We start from the raw sequence: 22697 nt of genomic DNA on the forward strand, positions 1-22697 counted from the left end.
CTGTTTTCTTATATATAAGGTGGGATAGAGGCAGGCTTGTAGTGAGGATTAAATGAATAAACACTCATCAAGACTTACCTGCAGCCTTGGCTGACACACAGGAGGTAAGTCTCCCTAGATGTGTTGTCTCCACAGCTGAGGCAATTCCCACCACCCTTGGTTCATAACCCCTTCTCTTAGTGGCAGAGAACTTTGTTCTCTCGCAAGAATGAAGATTATACCCATCTGGGTTAAAATAGAATCACATTATTAATGATTTGGTGGGTTCTTCAGCCCCCCTCAAATTGGGCTGCCACTGATCTGGGAATCTCTTAGGGAAACTCCTGTGAGCTAACAGAAAGTCCTTTGGGGGCTCTGTCCAGGTCTCCTCCAACTGCAAGGCTGGCGAAAGGACTGGATCCTGCAGTGGACAGGTTGTTTCCTGCTGGGGGCCATCTACTGGCTGCAGCATCCTGGGCCTGGCTCTCTCCTCCCTCTCGGGTCTTCAGATGGTGGAAAGATGACAAACCTCCTCAACCCTCACAGTCTAACACTGTTCTGTGTCCTCAAATTCTCACAAAATCCGGAATGAAAACAGCAGGTGCAGCTAGTGGTTTTTGCTTTGTTGGTTTTGTCATTCAAATTCTGTGTGACTAACCCTCCCCTTCCCCCTTGCCACTCCCGTCTGGTCCCAGCTACTTTTGAGGACTCATATGAATCTCTAGCAGCCACATCAGATGACAAATTTGAGTCACAGACACAGAGCTCTAGTCTACTCTCACCTCCACCCCATCTAATAAGTATGATCTAATACTTATTCCATCTACTAGGTATGATGACCTTTTCTTTTTTTATTTTAGATTAATATAAGTGTACAAATGTTTAGGTTACATTATTTTCATTTCTAAAGTAAAGTTCAAGGTTCAAGTTGTAGTTGAGCCCTTCACCCAGGGGACATACTGAACACCCTCCCATTGTGAACATTAGGTGAGATCCCGCCAATCAAGATCCAATCCTTCCCCTTCCCCTTGTCTTCTCCCCTCCCCCTCACTAGACTATACTTTTGTTTCTCTTTTGTGTTAATAAGTATGATGACCTTTTCTTTAAACTCTCCTGGCCCCATGGGTCTCCCAGTCCCAGCTGAATTCTATCATGAGCTTCCCCTGGCTCATACCTGGAGCTCTGCTATTACATATTTTAATATTTCTGAGTTAGTTTCAACACAGGGCCTTACTTATGGCAGAGAAAATAGAAAATTAAACTAGTTAAGGCAAACTTAGGCCATGATTACATCTCATCTGTGCTGCTTTTTTGACATATAAATGCATATAAATGCATGACACTTTGATTGCCCTCCATAATTTTCAGAGAAAATGAATATAAATTCTTTGAAAAAGAAGACAAGTAAATAAAAGCAGTTTTAGTGCATGATTCATTAATTGGAAAGTGGATTATTGTTAAGAAACGTAGCCATTGTTTATTTTTTCTATGACAAAAGTACATGAGGTCTACTCTGAAAACAGGTGCCTGGCACCAAGTGGGCATTTGGTGAACTGTGTCTCTCTTTCCCTCCCTTCTAATCAGCTCATTTGTTAAAACTCAATTAATGTCCATGGGAGGATTTTTCCTGGTATAATAACATGATTTTATTTTTTGGCCACCTTAAACACATATTTGATCATTCAATGAATTGCTCATTGAACCCACAGAGTACTATTTTAACTGTTGCTTATAATAGAGGCACGATGACTTCTTTCCAGAGAATGAGGGGCTTTGGAAGGTCTGAAATTTAAGGAAAGTCTTATATAACATGTTTGCAAATCAATTGACTTTTAGGTCTCAAAACTGGAGAACCATATTCGTTTAAAGACACAGTAAGAGGGTAACTACATATTTCAATCAAAACAAAAATCCAAGTTTGCTTTTAGAAGCACAATAAATCTACATAAAGTAGCACCAACAAACAACAAATTTTTGACTGTTTTTTTTCTTCATTTTCCTACTGGTTATTGAGTTGTTTCAATAGATTGGACTTAACTTTTTTCTTAATTCCATCTCAAATCCAAAAGAGTTACATTGAAAAGAGACCCAAACGGGTTTCTCACAGTCATGTTGAAAAGGCAGGAGAACAGACTCACTTTCTGGCCTACTCTTCTCTTACGGGTATTCTGCCAACCACTTTCCTCACATCATCTTATCTAACCTTTATTAAAACTTGAGAAGCTGAGGCAAGAGGATCACTTGAGCCCAGGAGTTTGAGGTTGCTGTGAGCTATGATGCCACAGCACTCTACCAAGGACGACAAAGTGAGACTGTTTCACAATAACAAACAAACAAAAAACCCAAAACACTGATAAACAATTCCCTGTGTGCTTCTCATTACACATTTGAGAGAACTGATGCTTACAGATGTGTAACTCAGCAAAAGCCACCCAGAAGCTGTAGATAGTGGATTTGAACTCAGGTTCTGTCAGAACTCAAAATGTATGCTTTCACAGTGGTTTTAGGTAAGATAAATGTTTTAGTCCTTTCTATAGTGTGTGTCTTTGAGGCTTTCCTCTCTCAGCCTTGTTAATCATTTATCAGCCACTCAGGCATTTCTCTTCATGAAAGTGCTCCAGACAGATCAAATAACAGAAGAGTCTACTTTAGCCATTTCCTCAGTTGACCTTGTGTTACTCAGTATCATGAAGGGAGGAAAGTGCATTTCTAACCACTGCTCAGCCTATGGAAAGTGAAGCACAAGGGACTGTTTACAAGGGTGTCATTTGCTGGGTGTCCCAGCGTTCCAGCCTTATAAGCTCAACAGTCAGCTTGTCCAGATAAGGTGGACTTCGTTTTCATACCTGTGTCCAAATGCTTGCTATGGCATCTTAATGTACCTCCTTGGAAGAGACCTTGGGACTGATTTTTCAATTTTTTTTTTTTTGAGACAGAGCCTCAAGCTATCCCCCTGGGTAGAGTGCTGTGGCATCACAGCTCACAGCAACCTCCAACTCCTGGGCTTAAGCGAGTCTCCTGCCTCAGCCTCCCAAGTAACTGGGACCACAGGCGCCCACCACAATGCCTGGCCATTTTTTGGTTGCAGCCATCTTTGTTGTTTTGGTGGGTCAGGGCTGGATTCAAACCTGCCACCTTAGGTGTATGTGGCTGGCGCCTTAGCCACTTGAGCCACAGGCGCTGAGCCGATTTTTCAATGTTTTAATGGAAGTGATATTTTATAGCAAGGCAGGAGAATATATCTCACCCCAGAATCCCATGGGCATTTAAATAAAGAAGAAGCTCAAATTGAATCTTCATGATTTCTTTTTTGTTTGAGACAGAATCTCATTCTGTTGCTCCAGGCTAGAGTGATGTGGTGTCAGGCTAGCCCACAACAATCTCAAAATCCTGAGTTCAAATGATCCTCCTGGCTCAGCCTCCCGAGTAGCTGGGACGATAGGTGCCCACCACAAGGCCCAGCCTATTTCACTATTTTTAGTAAGACAGGGTCTTGCTCTCATTCAGGCTGGTCTCAAATTCCCAAGCCCAATGTATCTTCTTGTGTCAGCCTCCTACAATGCTAGGATTACAGGCATGAGCCATGGCGCCCAGCTCTAATCTTTGTGAATTGACTACTATTATTCACGTTTTGCAGATTAGAAAGGGAGACAGGAACGAGTAGCTTGCCAAAATTTAGCTACACAGATGTTTGAACCAACATCTATCAGATACTAGAGCCCGAAACTGTAACCACAACTGATAACTATGTCTTTGTACCTTCCATCATGATAGTAAATACACTCCAATATACTGTGTAAATCTTACTCTGCTGATGAGATTCTATTTTGTTATGAATTCACACTGAAGCATCAGAAATTATTATTATTTTTTATTTATTTTTCTTACTTATACATGTGTATATTAGGTTTCCACTTTTGCCTTCACAGAATTAAAAAAGCTAAATTTAGTGACAATAACAATATTTAACATAAGGACTGAGAAGAAAAACCTCAAAAAGAATGAATGAATATAAATACATTCAGAAAAGAAATCAGACAATTGCTGCAACGCAATATTAAACAATAAGAATAGTAATAATGGGGCGGTGCCTGTGGCTCAAAAGGGTAGGGTGACGGTCCCATATGCCAGAGGTGGTGGGTTCAAACCTAGCCCCAGCCAAAAACAAAACAAAACAAAACAACACAACACAACACAACAACAACAACAAAAAGAATAGTAATAATGCAAAGAAAGTAACATTCACATTGTCAGACAGAAGTATGTCTACTATAGAATACTTTGATCAGTTAACTTCTTATTATTTTGTTTTTTCCAAAGTCTCAAAAAAATAGACAACTAATATTTATAAATAAAAGTGGAAAATAATTTCAAAAAAACAGATCATGCCAAATCTTATAGACAATAGAAAAAGAAATACTTCAAAATCATTCTACTTAATTTGGATACACCTGATATTAAAATTGGAGAAAATATATTGTTATAAAGGAGAAATTACAAACATATTTCACTTATAAATGAGGATACAATATGATAAACAACATTAACATGTTGAATTAAAAATTAATGTTTAAGTAATGACTTTAGTCAAAATTAAATACAATTTATATGAGAATTAGTCACTATTCTCTTTCTTTCTTTTTTTTTTCCTTGTCCACACCCACTCCCTCCCTTGTCTGTCTGGTCTCCCCTTCCCCATACCCCACCATGTCATAAAATGTCATTAAGTGTCTTCATATCAAAGTTGAATACATAGGATTCTTCTCCATTCCTCTGATGCTTCACTAAGAATAATGTTTTCCACCTCCATCCAGGTTAGTACAAATGCTGTAAAATCTCCATTGTTTTGATGGCTGTATAATATTCCATGGTATACATATACCACAGCTTACCAATTCATTGCTGGGTTGAAGGACATTTAGGCTGTTTCCACATTTTAGTGATTGTAAATTGGGCTGCAAGAAACAGCCTAGTACAAGTGTCTTTATAATAATTTTTTTTTCCTTCTGGATAGATGCCCAGTAATGAGATGCAGGATCAAATGGGAGGTATAGGTTGAGTTCTTTAAGGTTTCTCCAAACTTCCTTCCAAAAAGGTTGTATTAGTTTGCAGTCCCACCAGCAGTACAAAAGCGTTCCTTTCTCTCCACATCCGTGCCAGCATCTACAGTTTTGAGATTTTGTGATATAGGCCATTCTCACTGAGGTTGGATGATATCTCAGGGTGGTTTTAATCTGCATTTCTCTAATAACTAGGGATGATGAGCATTTTTTCATATGCTTAGTAGCCATTTGTCTATCAGCTTTAGAGAAGATTCTATTCATGTCTCTTCCCCATTTATGTGTGGGATTGTTGTTTTTTTTTCTTGTAGATTAATTGAAGTTCTGCATAGATCCTGGTTATTGGACTTTTGTCTGATTCAAAATATGCAAATATCCTTTCCCATTGAGTAGGTTGTCTATTTTCTTTGGTTGTTGTCTCCTTGGCTATACAGAAACTTTTCAGTTTTATTAAATCCCATTTGTTTATTATTGGTGTTGTTGCTATTGCCATGGCAGTCTTCCTCATAAAGGCCAATATCTTCTAGTGTTTTTCCTACTCTTTCTTTGAGAATTTTTATCATTTAATGTCTTAAATTTAAGTCCTTTATCCATCTTGAATCAATTTTTGTGAGTAGAGAAAGGTTCAGGTCCAATTTCAGTCTTTTACATGTGGATATCCAGTTCTCTCAGCACCATTTATTAAATAGGGAGTCTTTCTCCCAGTGGATGCTCTTGTTCAGTTTATCAAAGATTAGGTGGCTATAAGTTGTTGGTTTCATTTCCAGGTTTTCTATTTGATTCCAAATATCTATGTTTCTATTTTTGTGCCAGTACCATGCTATTTTGACCACTATGGCCCTTGTAGTACAGCCTAAAATCTGATATAGTGACGCCCCCAACTTTGTTTTGTTACTAAGAACTGCCTTAGCTATATGGAGTTTTTTCTGGTTCCATACAAAATGCAGAATCATTATTTCCAAGTCTTGAAAGTGGGATGTTGGTATTTTAATAGGGATGGCATTGAATCGGTAAATTACTGTGGAAAGTATAGACATTTTAACAATATTGATTCTTCCCAGCCATGAGCATGATATGTTCTTCCATTTGTTAAAGTCCTCTGCTATTTCCTTTCTTAGATTTTCATAATTTTCTTTAAAGAAGTCCTTCACCTCTTTTGTTAGGTATGTTCCTAAGTATTTCATTTTCTTTGGGGCTATGGTGAAGGGAATTGTGTCCTTAATAAACCTCTCATCTTGGCTATTGTTGGAGTATACAAAAGCAACTGACTTGTGGACATTGATTTTATATCCTGAGACATTACTGTATTTTTTGATGACTTCCAAGAGTCTTGTGGTTGGGTCATTGGAGTTCTCTATGTATAAGATCAGAAATTATTTTTAATTGTCCCCTGAACATAAAAGTAATCTTAGTTTTTCTCTAATTAGCAATTATCGGTAGATAAGCCTGTAATGTAATTAATGTCATTACTATTTATTTGAATGAAATAATTACACTGAACTTTTCCTATTTTAGAAAGAAATTTCTCAATTATGTCAAGATAAAAAACAGAAGACTGGCCTAGGCTATGTGCCCTAGTTCTAGTGGTATCTTTTGTGCAGCTTTGTTCTTTTAGGACTATGTCTAGCATTTTGTTCATTTCTCCTCTTTTCATGAAACAAAAAGAGAAAAAGGCCAGGTGTGTTGGAGGAATAGTAAGAGGATAAAATTCAGCAACAACACCTGTATTTATAGTGCATTTCTTCCTGGAGGCTTCACTCGCTCTGGTTTGCCCATTCATTCGGGACCCCCTTTTTGGGAGAAGACAAAGAAACAACCACATTGGTGTTGAGCAGCACTCCCTTGTTGATGAGTTGTACAAAAAGACCAGATTTCAATTTTCTCTCAGGTATTTCTGGTTTTCCTTAGAAAATATTTTGTATTCTGACTTTGAAAGTCACAATATATTCACTTGAAGCATCATGACTTTCAAAGTTAGAATGGATATTATAATAAATAAATGATACATAATGGGAGACGTATGGTGCTGATTCTAAAAATAAAATAAACAGATGGGAGAAATATAATGATTGGGAGGAAATGTAAACTTCAATGTGATAAAGCATCTACTAGAAGAGGGAGGCGGTAGGCTGAGAAGTCTGTCAAAGAAGATGAAAATGAGTGGGAGAGAATTTGAAAAGACTGTGCATGAAAGAAAAGGGAGGGGAGAAATTCCAAGAAAACATAAAGAATTCTTAAATGGGCCAAATCAAATAATTAGACATATTCATGGAAGCAATTGATACTGGCTTAAGCATTGGTTTAAAAATAGTGTAGGGATTTAAGATTAAGAATAAAATGCTACAAACTCCAAGAAAGTGAATGTTTTAGACACTAAAGAGTGCAGAAATGATGGAGGGCAAGAAAAAAAATAGGAATCATGTTAATGGTGGTGGGATAAATGAACAAAACCAGAAAATCCAAGTTTGATGTATTTATATTTTACAAATGTGTTTTGAGAACTTTCTGAGTCCCAGGTGTCATGCCAGTTTAACTGTGTGAAATGGGCAGGAGTCTAAGTTAGTGTTTCTGCCTTCAAGGAGCTTGCAGAATTGCTGGACAGTCAATATATGCTATGACCAACTTTAATGACAAAATAGGGTCATATGTAAACATATACCAAATGATTTAAATGAAATATTTGTGCCATGGCCATATAATTAAAAGGTGGATAAATCACTAAGATTCATCATCCTCCAGGCCCTCCATTCCCCGAACCCCACACAGAGCCCCTTATCTACCACGTGACACTCCTTCTGTTTTCCTTATCCCAGAAAATTCACCTCTTGCTGCTTCCCAGGCCAGAAACCTATGTGTCATCTCAGATGCTGCAAATATCCATAAGCCCTCATCATGCAAAGGATTCTGTGTCACCACAGTCTAAATCCTCCCAAATCCCCTCTCTTCACCCCTCTGCTTCTGTCCATTTTGCTGCTGGTGCTACTTTGATCAAGGAAGTCTTCATCTCGACCTTTCGTAGAGCCTTTTTCGTAATCTTAATCTCCCAAAGTCTCCTGCCAAGTACTCTTTGTAAAATGCCGACCCAATCCTATTGTGCACCTGGTCAAACTTCTTCAATGGCTCCCTTTTAACTACAGGGAAAAAAAAATCTAAATAAAGCAAGAATATATCAATGGGATTTACTATTTTGTCCTTTATTTGTCCTAACAAGAGTCCCCAAAGCCCCTAAAACGTGTCTCCCACATTCACACGTTCCACAGTAGCAACACTTCGCTATCTGCAGTCCCCAGGATGCTGTGACTGCCTTGCCTCTCTGCCATTGCACATACTGTAGCCTCTTCCTAGAAATCCTTCTCCTTTTGCCCCGACCTTATTGGGAAGGGGAGCTTGGGCTGTGATGCAAATCGAGAATTATTCTTGATGCTCTTCCACAGCACAGAAACACTGGCCTTCAGCGAACATTCTATTTCACTTTTATCTTCACCTCCCCCTCCATACTGTAAATACCTCAAGAACATGGAGCATGTGGTTTAGGTTCTGTCTCTTCCAGCATGAAACACAATGCTTGTCACAGAGCAGATAGTCGATAACTGCTGAATGGATGGATGGATGATGGATGGATGATCTTGCATGGCAGAAGGATATAGGGCTGAAGCTGGAGCTGGTGGGAAGGACAGGACACAGGGGAAAGAATCTGATAGATTCATTAGATAGATTTCAATAGCATGAAAAGAATGATAAAGGAACAGAACAAGAGTGTAGGTGAAACAGAAGGCGTCGCTTCTACAAAGCTCCTTTTTCTTTCATGCTGTATATTTATTATTTGGTCATATTAATAAATGTGAATGCCAACACTGAGCCTCATAACTACTATTAGAAATTGCCAATATTATCTCCATTTTGCAGATAAACAGAAAGTCAAAGAGGTTAAGTAATGTGTCTAAAGACACACAGTCCATTCAAGAAGCCAGAGGGCTGGACCACAAACGTATCTGACTTCCAAGCTCATAGAAGTCATTGCCTCTTTTAATGCTATTTAGATCAGATGTTATAAGACCTGTGCTCTATTTGCCTTATTCCATTGTTTCTGCATTTGGAATCTCAAATGCATGCATTGAGATGAGGCTTCTTTTAGCCTGGATTGCGGAGTAAACTTTACCAATGATGGACAAATGATATAAGTAAGAAATAACCTTTTTTTTTTTTTTTTTTGCAGTTTTTGGCTGGGGTTGGATTTGAACCTGCCACCTCTGGTATATGGGGTCAGTGCCCTACTCCTTTGAGACACAGGTGCTGCCCTGGTTGTTTTAAACATCTGAGATTTGTGGAATTTTTGCCACAGCACAGCCTAGCCTGCCCTGACTTCCATAGCATTGTCTAAAAAACTCCTCAAGTAACTCTGGCACGCTTCCCCTTGACTCATTTTCTCATCTGTAAAATGAACAAGATTATTTTCAAAAATTTTCAAGATTATAGCTCAGCTGCCCCAGATTTACTTTGGATACTTGCATGAAATCACAGCCTCTTTCGATGGAAAGTACAGGAGGCATTACTGGGTTTTGTTTGCTTATTTGTTTGTTTCACAATATTTCAGGGGTACAACTGTTTTGGGTACATAAATTGCTTTTGTGCAGTTTGAGTCAAAGGTACGAGGTGCTCATCACCCAGATGGTGTGCACTGTATCCCTGAGGTGTGCCTGGACGCCGCCTCTCCTGCCCCTCCCACCTGCTCGATTTCCACTGAGTTTTTCTTTTATATGTGCACCAAACATGCTATCCATTTAATAAATGCCACCCCAGGTGGTTCTGAAGCAGTTAATTCATGGACTGCATTTCTATCACAGTCAGATTTGAGAACGAACTAGGTGATCTCTATTCGTGCCCCAGCTCCACTGCATGCATGGTATATGAAAACAGTACATTGTGGGTGCTGGAGAGGTTGAGTGAAAGGGAGGAGTTACATTTTTCCTGGTTGTTTCCATTCTAGGGCCACGAATGGCCTTCCGCTGCTACCTGTTTTGGCTAAAAACTATCAAGAAATGCTAGTGATTTTTTCCCTTGAGTTTGCAATTGATCACCTTCTTATTCCATCTTCCAAGATGAGGCTATTTCAAAGCATTTTAGGCTTTGCAATTAACATGGACTGAAATTAACATGGACTGAGTCTTGAGAAATCACTGCTCCTGTCGGGGTGGGAGTATCAAGAGCCATGCAATGCCCTTTACAGGTGCTGCCAAATAATAATAGTGTTTTTCTTGTAGCAAACAGGTTGAGAATGCATGATTTTTTTTTTTCCTTTCTTAATTGCTTTGTGTTCTCCTTAGAAAATCAATTGCAGAGAGCAAGGCCTGTGATTGGTCTGGCTTTCTTCACGCTGTGCTGAGAGATCATACCCACATCTGTACTAATTCATCAGCCAAATTACTCCCTAATATCAGTGAGTGTGTCATTTAAAAAGGGGGAAGGGATGAAAAAAGCCTATATTTTAAAACTGAATTTATACTTTGTTTCTTTGTGGGGCTATAATTTAAAAGAGGACCAAGGTGATTTTTAAATATAATCAGCCACATTCCCCAAGATAATTTGGCAGTCAGAGCTTTGTGAGGGGAAAAACAAAAATGAATAGTCATAGTTTTAGTTGCTTTTTCTGTCCCTTCCAGCAAGTGCCCTGGTTGTGCTTGGCTGAGGTCGCTACGACATGATAAGACTGTGATATTGTTCAATGGGAGCTGGAGAAGTGGGCAGGTCAGAAATGGGGGATTAGCCTATCCAGGTAAACACTTTAGTTCCGATGCTGATTATCAACAAGAGAGATAAGGGATCTGGGACAAATGTAGAGACAGCACCCACTGGCGTGAGTATCAAGATGTCCAGTGCTGGGCAAGTAGGAGTGAAAAAAGAAAAGGGAACGAGGAAAGAGAGAAGAGCTCTGATGCTAAGGAATCTTACACCTATGCGGTTTTATATATGGATCAAGATATATAAATAAAAACAACAGTAGAAAGAGCATGAAGAAGAATGACATTCAGTAAACAAATATTACCGAGCACATACTTTTTGTCAGGCCCTGATTTATGGATGAAGAACAGGTTGTAAATTTGAAAAAAAGAAAAAAAAGCAAAAAACAATATAGACTCCTGCGGAGTATTTATGTGAATTTTATCCCAACTCTATCATGTACTAGCAGTGTGATCATTGAACCTTAGTTCAATATGGAATTACAAAATCTATCCGATAGAATTTTGGTGAGTATGAAATAAAATAAGTTGTGTGGGGCATCAAATATTGCATCTGGCAAGTACAGCATTTGTGAATGATACTTTCTCATCCAATGACTTAATCATAAGTCAGAAAACAGATGTATCTCATTCTCTGGAAAATAGTCTTACATTTTAAATAAGTTTTTCTATCTCTAAAGCCTATGATCAACAATCTGGATAAGGTTTTATACAACCAAGTCTTCCCCTCCTGAAGCCCTTTCTCTACTCTAAACACAAATAAAATAAAGATTTCTGCAGATCAAAACTGGGTCAGAAAAGCAAATAAGTGACTTGAAAGTGAGAACTTGTGGTTTAAAGTACTCCTACATTATTCTGAGGCCAGAGCCAAATTCAGTGCCAGATACTAAAAGCTGGACAGCGGTTTTTTCAAAGCTGTAAAAGACTGAACAAACAAACAAAAAGTAGCTAGACTAATCTAGCTCCCAGGAGACAGACACTCTCCAGCTCTAGCCAGGACCTCCCGCCAAGCTACCTGACCCAGCTAAATCACTGAATCTGTATTATCCCGGCAGGAAAGGGACTCCAGGCTGCCGACATGAAAGCCACCTAGACTGGAAAGCAAGGACTGAATGGCAGCAACTGTAATACTGCTAGATTAGCAACAATGAGTGTAGGAGAAAACAAGGAAGTAAAACAACTGACACCCAGATAGTTTTGAAAATATGATTTTAAAAGACAATAAGATAATTAAGAAAGACTAGCAAAATAAACTCAGATAAAATAAAAATATTGGGGAAATTAGTAAGTTAGGAAAGAAAAAAATCCACAGAAAGAAAAACAAATTACTTTTCAAATAGAAATATAAAGCAAGAACAGGTGAAATTAAAAATGAGTTGGATACTGTGGTAATGAAAAATTTAGCCCTTAAAATTGAAAAACAACAAAAACCAGGAAACCTCAACAGATATGTTAGGTTAGGGGGTTTCAGGTGGTCCTGTTAGCCAGCTTCCTAGTAACCACTTCTGCCCATTGGCTCAAGTAGAATCAGAGATGAGTCTTAGATACCATCTGTAGTGCTGTAGTGATTCATTTATTCCAGCAGCACTTATAGCAGAAGCAGGCCAGACAGAGTTAGACGGACCACTACCCAGAAGGTTTCTATCCAAAGACCATTCTCAGAATTTGAAAAGTTGTCCCCCCTTTCTTACACCTATATTTGACTTTGGTGAGTTATCAAGTGTTTCTTCCATAAAAAGAGTTTAAGCTATTCTTATAAGGGTAAGCTCTTTTTGTTTGTTTATGAAAGTTGTATCAGTGGTGAGGTGGTCTTGTCCACCTTAAAATCCTCAGGCCAGCATTGAAAATCCCTGGGCCAAAATGCATCATGTTGCTAAGTGACACATAACATCAACCCTACTGTGTAACTAACATACTGCTAGGTGACATCTAGTGTCAGTGAGCCCCTTGAGTGAGCTTTATAGCTATCATTAATCTTACAGCCACACTCTGCCTGTTGTAGTATAGTACAAGATGAAATAAACTTTAAACTGAGTATATGTGAAGATAATATCAGGGAACTGAGATAGAAGACTAGGAATTCATCTGAAATATTGGACAGAATAATTAAGAGATATTTTTAAGTGAAAGAATAATCTGAAGAATGAATCAGAATCTCAGCAACCACATAAAACTATTCTTGAAAAAGGGAATAAAGAAGAGGTTATATTCAAAATAATAATGGCTGAATTCTCCATAATTAGAGTCTCAGATGCATTTCTAAATGCAAACAATTTAATTAAATTTTAATCCATATTTACACATCATAAATTAAACTTCAGATCAGAGATAAGGAGAAATTTTAAAGCTACATAGCAGAAAAGGAAAAAAAAAATCTCTGCAAGAGGGTAATAACTAAATAAATATCTCATTCTCAACAATAATGAAGATACCTGACAGATATATAACAGACCCTTGTGGAGAAACCCACAAAATATTATGGAAGAGATTTAATGAATGTACAAACAAATAGAGAAGTTTATAGATGAAAATACTTAAGGCTATTTATTACTCTATAAATTCTATTTAAGTTAAAATCTAAATAATTTACAACTTAAACTGCACTTTTTGAAAATTCAAAAAAAAAAGAATAAAAGACTAAAACTATCAAGGCAAGTTTGAGAAAAATGTTCAGACAAGGGATTGATTTGCTGTACAGATTGTAAAGCTTATTTAAAAGCTATAAACATTGAAAGAGCACAATAATTCTGCAAGAACTGATTTTTAGAAAGTGGTAGTGGGGAAGGGGGAGGGAAAATAAGAGTACAGAAACATTTATGTAGAAATTTATTTGTAGAAATTCAGCATAGGAAATATATTAACCAGATGAATTAGTAGGTAGAAGATGAACTATTCAATATGAAAAGCCAGGAACTTCGTCTATTCAGAGAAAAAATTATATACCAGATCCCTATACAAGTAAATTAAAGGCCAACACCTAAAATTATTTTTTAACTTTAGAAAACTATGAAAATACATAAAATAGGAAGATTTTCTCATGCAAGATGGTAAGAACACAAAACATAATAGAAAAGATTTCAACAGTTACTGCATTAAGATTAAAATCCTCTTTTCAACCAAAGATATAATAAAGCAAATTTCGTAGACAAGCTAGAGACTAACATAAATGTCTACAAATATGTAATTTGCAAAGAAATAATATTAAGGATCTAAAAATAACTCCATAAGTCTATGAGAAAAAGAAGAAATCCACCAGAAAAATGGAAAATAGCTTTAAAAAGGTAATTTGCAGAAGAGACACAATTATGTTCATAACCACAAAAAACACTTCACTGGTATTCCAGCAAATGCAAATTAAATAACTTTCACACCATCAAATTGTCAAGTGAAAAAATTAATCCAGAATACCAAGTTTGGTGAAATGGAACTGTTTACTTTGTTGGTGCTAACATCAACTAGTACAACCATCTCGGATACTAAGTACGCAAAACCTCATCATGTCCAAATGGACACTTTCTGCCCAGAGATTCCACCGCTAATTTTTCACTCTAGCTTAGAAAATCTCCTTCCCATATCCATGTGTGTGGTGATAGGTACAAAGATATTCGTAGCTTTATACCCTCGTAATAGTGAAACATTGAGGGAAAAGTCCAAACAGCTATCAGTAGGAAGGTAGACAAATAAATGGTAACAAGTTTATCACAAGTAATATTGTATCCAGTCAAAAGGAAGTAATAGCAGTTCTACATGCAGGAGCATGAATGTATTTGAAATACATAAAATACTGTTGGAGGGGCTCGGCACCTGTGGCTCAAGTGGCTAAGGCGCCAGCCACATACACCTGAGCTGGCGGGTTCAAATCCAGCCTGGGCCCGCCAAACAACAACGATGACTGCAACCAAAAAATAGCCGGGCATTGTGGCGGGTGCCTGTGGTCCCAGCTACTTGGGAGACTGAGGCAGGAGACTCGCTTGAGCCCAGGAGTTGGAGGTTGCTGTGAGCTGTGATGCTATGGCACTCTACCCAGGGGGACAGCTTGAGGCTCTGTCAAAAAAAAAAAATACTCTTGGAGAAAACAAGTCGCAAAATGATATAGAGCAAACCTTATTAATTTTAAAGCCACATATTGTTTACTAATGTATTCATGTCTACATGTAGTAACATCACAAAAACGGGGTGGAAAGCATACACACCGCATCGTAGACAGCGGTTAACTTTGGGGACGGACAGAAAAGTCAATGAGGGAGTGGTCCTTCTCAGTCCTGAACTAGATGTAGAACACTTTATTTACTTAAAAATTTTTAGCAAATGTGGAAAAATGTCAACATGTGTTAAATAAGAAGTGTACAAGTGTGTTCTAAGTATTTCATAATTTTGAAAACTTTTAAAGAAATTATGTTGCCAAAATGTTTCCAGCACTTTCAATTAGTTTTTAAAGGTAAGGTAATGAGAACTGCCCATAATAGCTTCATAACTTTGGAAGTATGAGAAAAACCTCTTACAGTGGGAAAGATGGAGGTAACTGCATGTGCCAGCAAGGTGTGGTGTAGACTCACAGAGCAGGATTGGAGTTAAGTGACTTTTCACTTCATCCGACCTTCTGGAATTCCCTCTGCTTTCTACACAACTGTCTCTCTCTGGCCGCATATGATTTGTTGGCAGAATTTCTTGATGTAATGTTTGAAAGTGGCAAGGAGTGTAGAAATTTTTGAGCAGACAACTAATATTTTTGAGGAAGTCCTCTGGGATTTTTTTTTCAATTGTTGCAGATTCATTGACGGTTAAAGAATTAGTTTACCTGGTTTGCATTTGTTAAAGTCCCTCTTACAATTGTATCCCACCCTCCAGAGTTGTACCATACACCATAACCCCCATCCCTCTGCTTCCTTCTCTCTCCCCATACCCTTGTTCCCCTGCCACCCACCTTGAATTGATTTGAATTTTTCTCTTATGTAGGTATGTATACCATGGAATACTATTCAGCCATTAAAAAGATGGAGACTTTACATCTTTGTACTAACCTGGATAGAGTTGGAACATATTCTTCTTAGTAAAGTGCCACATGAATGGAGAAACAAGAATCCAGTGTACTCAGTTCTAATATGAAGCTAGTAGACGATCTAATACACATCTTCTAGGATGCTTTTCTCTTTTTTGTTTCTTTAATTTGAGAAGGAATCAATTTTTTTTTAAGTGTGAGGTCAATGGTAGTCATAATGCTGTATCATTTTCTCTTCTATATTTTCCTTCCCAGTAAATAAATAAATAAATAAAGTGAAAGTAAACATTATTTTTTCGCTATCTTTCAGTTTAAGAATTCATAATGCTGAAGTATGTTGCTATCTCTAGAATAGAATTTGGTTAAAATATTAATTTGATTGAAATCTAATAAAAATATCATATGTATCAATAATTTTCACTGTACTTTGGGGTGATTTAAAGGAGGAAAAGAGTCATTCACTGTACTTTAGGGTGGTTTGGAGGGGGAAAAGAGAGTCATTCACTGTACTTTAGGGTGGTTTGGAGGGGGAAAGAGATTCATGAGATTCAAGAGATTTCCACACTCTAACTTAACAACTGACCTCATCATTCTCTTGTGCTGGTTGTATGTGATGGTGGTGACAGGGTGTGGTAATTATGTTTTAAGAGTAAGGGTCCTGTCTAGAAGCTTCAGAAAGAGAGGGAGGAGAGAAAATTTGGAAGGAATTAACAGGAGACAAATGCTATCACTTGAGAAAATGTGTCACTCTGTGAATTTCTAGTGACAAGATGAAACTAGTTTATTCTCTGCCTCAAAACTGTTTCTAAAAATCAAATATCCAGGATCCCTTTTGAATTGTAACAAAGAAAACTTCTGAGTTTTCTACCTCATCAGAATAATCTGTTCACTGAAACTACTCTCATACTAGTTTTTTTTTTTTTAAAAAACAGATATGAATAAGAAAGAACAAAATTTTTGTTTTTCTTTATATTAAGCACTTTTATTTATTTTATCAAGAATATTCACAGATCTTTGATTTCAAACCAAACAAATAACCCTACATCCTTTAACATGATACTCTTAAAAGAAAATGCTTGGAATCGTGTCTGGGCTTAACTTCTGCTATTAAATGCCTAAAGAGTATTGATGGGAAAGAATTCTTTTCTGCCCACAATTCCAAGCTGGACTAAGAAAGATCACAAAATGGAGAACAGAAATTGAAGGGAAGAGTTATTCCTGGCTATTAACAGGATGTCTGTATAATTTATCAGCCAAAGAGACACACTTTCGAAAATGAAGAGGGCTGCTAATAAGGGACACCTGTACAACAGGTGTAAACCAGCTCAGTCCTGAGAAAACCAGGACAGATGGTAATCTTACCCATTAAAGAGCATGCAGATAATTCTAAAATTCACTTTGAGCAAAAAGAACAAAGCTGGAGGCATCATACTACCTGACTTCAAAATATAGTACAAGGCTATAGTACCAACTAGTAGAATACTAGCATAAAAACAGTCACGTAGACTAATAAAACAGAACAGAAGGCACAGAAATAATCTACACATTTATATCAATTAATTTTCAATAAAAGCATCAAAAACACCACGGGATAAGACACTTTATTTAGTAAATGTTATTGGGAACACTGGATAGCCATGTGCAGAATCATGAAATTAGACCCTTGTCTCTCACATGTACAAAAATTAACTCAAAACGGATTAAATACTTAAACATAGGACCCCAAACTATGAAAATACTAAAAGAAAACATAAGGGAAAAGCTCCGTGACATTGGTGTCGATGATGACTTTTTGGAGATGCCCGCCAAATCGCAGGCACCAAAAGCAGAAATGGACAAGTACAATTACATTAAACTTAAATGCTTCTGTACATCAAACCGTGGATAGAGTGAAGAGACAACCTACAGAATAAGAGAAATATGTGTGTACTATATATTTGATATCCAAAAGGTATGAGGAACTCAAACAACTCAATATTAACGAAAAATATAACTCACTTTAAAAATAAGCACAGGACCTGAAGAGACATTTCTCAAAAGAAGCTATGCAGCTGACAGGTATATGAAAAAATGAGCAACATCAGTAATCCCCAAAGAAATGAAAATCAAAACCACAACGAGATATCACCTCACAGCATTAGAACGGCTAAGATAAAAAAGATGAAAGACAGCAAATGTCGGAAAAGATGTGGAGAAACACCTTGCACGCCATTGTTGAGAAGCCGGCATCCACAGCTTTGAGACTTGGTGAGGTGAACCATTCTCACTGGGGTTAGGAGATATCTCAGGGCTGCACACAGTAACATGACTTTATCTGTCAAATTCTGAACAGTAAAAATAATAAGGAGCACTCCTATGGGAGCAGTTCTGTGTTCTTCCATTTGTAGACCTTTAGAGGTGCTTTCCTTCAGACATGGAAAAATGGGACAATTTTCACAAATTCAGAGAAGGTAGCTAGCAGAGACAATATGGATATAGTTCTACAGCCAGCTGCATTATAATCCCCGGGACTCATATGCAAAAATATGAAATGCACATATGTGTTTGGGGGAAGAACCATGGATGAGACAAAATTAAACTGTACATGGAAGTATGGACAAGGTTTCCAAATAGGTTATAAATCCAGGGATTCCACTTGGGCTGAAGGATACTGCTTGGAAGCAAGTCTCCAGACCCAGAGTTAGAGGAGAGGGAAGGTCTGGAAAAGGGTGTAGCCTAGCACTTTTCAAACTTTAACCAGGATAAGAACCACCTGGAGAACTCAACAGTGCTGATTGACCTGGTGTGTCAGGAGAAGGGCCTGACACTGCCCTTTTCTCACAAGCTTCCAGATCCTGCTGATGCTGCTGGTTCAAGGGCCACATGGTGGGAAAGGGGTTGAAGGACAAATGAGCAATCTGAGTGTTGATTCTGGGATGGTGAAGCAAGGCTTGAACAGCAGAGCAGGCAGGCGGTACTTTTTCCTACAGAGATTTACTCAAATGCTGACAAGAGCTGAGGAGGTAGGAAGGTGAGCAAAGTGGTGTGGTGGTACCACTGCGGGTGGTGGGGACCACTGCCGAGCGCAAGCTGACCACTGAAGGACAGGCTGGAGAATGGCTGCCGTGGGAGAGCATGATCCCCATGTTACCAAATCCCTCAGGTTTTTAAGAGAAGCCAGAAATGGAGACTTTATTTTTATATTAAATCTTCTGGTTTGTAACACCTGTCTCAAATTACACACACACACAAACACACATCCACTGAGTCAAATAAATAGAATTTTCTCAATAGTCCTGGCCATCAGCTTGAAACTGCTTCATCCACTCAATGTAACAAGGTCAAAGGGTCCAAAATACAGGTGCAATAGAAACTAGCACATGAGGGTATCTGGGGGCTTACTGGTATACCACTTGGCTGAAGGTTATGAATTAGAGGTTAAAAAAAAAGTGTATGTGATGAGGAGCAAGGATTAGAACTTAAGTATCAAGAAGACGTGTAAAGATGACTCTGGGAACAGAGAGCTAATGTCAGAAGTATTAAGACTTATTATATAGTTAAGGCTTATTATAGGTGGCTTTGAATGCAAAATGAGGACTTTAAATTGCTTTCAATAAGCAAATGAAAGTCACTAACTTCTTAATGCTTTAAGTCAGAGTTGCCCTATTTAAAATGTGAAAGAAGTCCAAGAAAGCTAAAAATTTAATACTTGAAATTTTGCTCTTTATTTTGCCTTCAAATTTGCCCCATCTGAGGCAACTATGGCTCTCTAGCAAAAGTAGACCCATGTTAATACGAATTTCCAACAGAACAGCAGGGGTCAAATGGGGTGAACAAAATTACCTAGTGCCGAGTAGTGTACCTGTTTTTCTGATGTTTTAGTTAGTCTTTATAGGTTGGCGCTCCAGAGAGTCATCAGGGTGGCTAGCCCCTTAATCTAGATTTCTGCAGGGGAATGACAAAAGCAGAATGGATTCAGGGAAGTGATCTTGTTTGGGAACAGCCTTGCTGTGGCGGAGCAGCGTAGAGGCAGAGGAGTGGATGTGGGAAATAAAATGAGAGAGGAATAGACAGGCCCAAGAGGTTGACTGGTCATAATTAGAGAGCAAGATAGAAAAGGGTCCCTATTGTCTTTGAAACCTAGGATCTTACAAGTATGATAGAAAACATCAAGTCATAAGGAGAAACTTTGGAGTTATCCATATGTTCTCATTTAGAGAAAATGCACAACCTTCCTTTTACATCAGCATTTTAAATTAAGCTTGTGTTCACGAATTCTCTCTAGAGCAGTTCAGGAAGATTCAGTCAAAGCTTTGCTATATTTTGCTGTTTTATTGTTTGTCAAGACTGTAGATACAGACTCTATAAAGCTGTCAACATCAAAACACCTTTATTCTTTCTCCTTTAAAAAGATAACGCAATAAAGATAGGACATCGTGCTGGCTTGTTAAGGTTTCTTAGAAACCCACTGAAGGTGCTACAATGTTGAGCAACACCAGCCCAGAGGACCTGTCTAGAGGAAGGTGAATCAGAGGGAGCAGAGCAGGCATTATATAAACCTTAAATAAAAGAACTCATTAAATGCAAATGAGTCGTTGTGAATTTTTCAGGTGCAACTTATAATTTTCAGAGAGTAAGCAGTGTGAGAGCAAAGCAGAGCCACGTGATAACTGCCAACCTTTATTAATCGCTTGGCACATTCTGAGTGATTTCATATCAAAATTATCCATATAAGTCAAATATAATAATAAAATTTAACCACTTAACAGTGTCCTAAAACAGAAACCTGTAGTTTTTTTGTTTGTTTGTTTTTTGTTTTGTGTGGTTTTTTGAGAGTCTCACTGTGTTACCCTCAGTAGAGTGCTGTGGCATCAAAGCTCACAGCAACCTCAAACTCTTTGGCTTAAGCAATTCTCTTGCCTCAACCTCCCAAGTAGCTGGAACTATAGGCACCTGCCATAACACCTGGCTATTTTTTGGTTGTAGTTGGCCTGGGCTGGATTTGAACCCACCAGCTCTGGTGTATGTGGCTGGTGCCCTAGCAGCTGAGCTATAGGTGCCAAGCCAGAAACCTACAGTTTTATACTAAGTAAAGCAACAGATTCTCTTGAGTAGCATTCCTGTTGAATCACCCTGTGTCCCCCTAATAACTCAGCTGTCTTTCCCCCAAAGCAAGGCAGAAAGCATTTCACCTCTAGACCCATGTCACTGAGAGCTAGGGCAGACTCATCTATAGCGCATATCTTGTCATTGCCTTTTCTCTGAGACAGAGTATTGAAAAAATTTTCCCTACATTGATTTCCCTTTTAGTAAGCACCAGAGGAAAATAAGTGTGCATGGGTCATACCCAGTCAAAAATTGGGTCATTCCCAATCAAGGAATGCAATTAGAAAGAAGGTGTCCTGCCCTAGGGAAAGGCTGTAACTTGGCTATTTCTGCACTCTAGCAGCTCTGGACGTCCATTGTATAGGCTGAGTGAAGATGAGTGAAAACACCCATATGCACATCCATGTATAAATAAGTATACACATAGAGTGTACACGTCCATGACATGAGCACAGAAAATTGACTATATAATGTGCTGGGAGGATGGGTCCTGAAGACCCCATTCTTGGCAAAGGAAAGCACCCCCAGAAAAAGAGGAAAACTAAAATCTGAATGAGTCAGAACAAAGAAAAGTCAGCTAGTTCACATTTAAGCTAGGTATTGCCAGCAAGCTTCTTGCCTTTTCTGAAATTCTAGCCTGTTGGGGATACAGTTTACAAACATGCTGCTGGGTCTGTGAGCACCCTGAGGAGAATAATGGTCATAGAAGAGGCTATGACAATGTCCTAGAAAAGATACACTTCTAGGGCGTTAAACAGGCAAAGCAGATACCCATTGTGGAGATTTGCATTTGCCTGGAGCAGAGACTAAGGGAGTAGCTTGAGCTCTGAGATATGGGCAGAAGAGCTTATATCCCTTATTGCAGAGGAAAATCCTCTATGGTGGTAATGAGAGGAAAATGCCTCCCTCCCACCCATCCCTCAGAGAAGATTAATGCTAAAGGCATTTTACTCCACAGACAACTAGCAGGGCTTAACACCTCCCTAGAAATCTGTGTATGTGACCTTAAGCAGGAGGCTCTCCCAATATAAGGCTCAGATTTCAGATTAATGATAATAATAATGATAGGAGCTGATATGATCAATCCGAGAAACTGCTGATGTCATCCTACCCTCTGGGCAAAAAGACGTCAATAATATCAGAGTAGAGCAAACATTCTGGGCTGTTGCCGGAATCCCTCAACAGGCAATGGAGCCCTGAGCTATGTCTCTAGCCTTTCTTTACTGTCCCTTCTAACTCTGTATTTCTTCAGTCGACCGCTGCCAGTTTCCACAGGTCTCAGTGGATGCTGCTTTGGGGGCGGGACCCTGACATAATGTTATCTGTTTCAAAGGAAATGTGGAAAAGCATTTATGACTGGGAATTCTTTTCTGTTTTTGATTTTTCATGTGTATTACATTTTGGCCCTTAGAACCCCTAAGACATAACTATTTTCTAGCTACTCAAATATGCAGAGGTTTTCAGAGTTTCTCGCTTTCTCTGTGGCATGGTTCCATCCAGCAAACATAGCTATGATGTGAACGATGATTTCCCGAGTCTCATTATTTCACTTGTGTCCTTTCCAGGAAGCAGAATGTGCCTACACCCTCTTCGTGGTGGCCATACTTTGGCTCACAGAGTCTTTGCCTCTGTCAGTAACAGCTTTGCTGCCTGGCTTATTATTCCCCATGTTTGGGATCATGTCTTCTAAGGAGGTAAGTTCTTCTGCAAATGTTCATCAAAATTAGGTGCCTTATTTGTGCAGAAAATTTCCACCGGAAAAAGAGTTGTGTTTAAAGGAAGCAATGGTCCCATTGACAAAACTTCCACATAAGTCCCCCAAATTTCCAGTTGTTT

The 22697-nt window shown here is 38.4% G+C and overlaps 1 protein-coding gene across 1 annotated transcript in view; it reads left to right on the forward strand.

Moving 5' to 3' along the window:
* The window catches only part of SLC13A1 (solute carrier family 13 member 1), an 85821-nt gene that overhangs the window by 1447 nt on the left and 61677 nt on the right, over positions 1-22697 (forward strand). The window contains exon 2 of the mRNA XM_003789819.1: positions 22427-22555. Within this exon, the coding sequence (XP_003789867.1) occupies positions 22427-22555 (129 nt within the window). The remainder of the gene's footprint in view (positions 1-22426; positions 22556-22697) is intronic.

Source organism: Otolemur garnettii, unplaced genomic scaffold (genome assembly GCF_000181295.1).
Source record: "Otolemur garnettii isolate 467f Iridium unplaced genomic scaffold, OtoGar3 scaffold00037, whole genome shotgun sequence".
In the NCBI taxonomy this organism is placed as follows: Eukaryota; Metazoa; Chordata; class Mammalia; order Primates; family Galagidae; genus Otolemur; species Otolemur garnettii.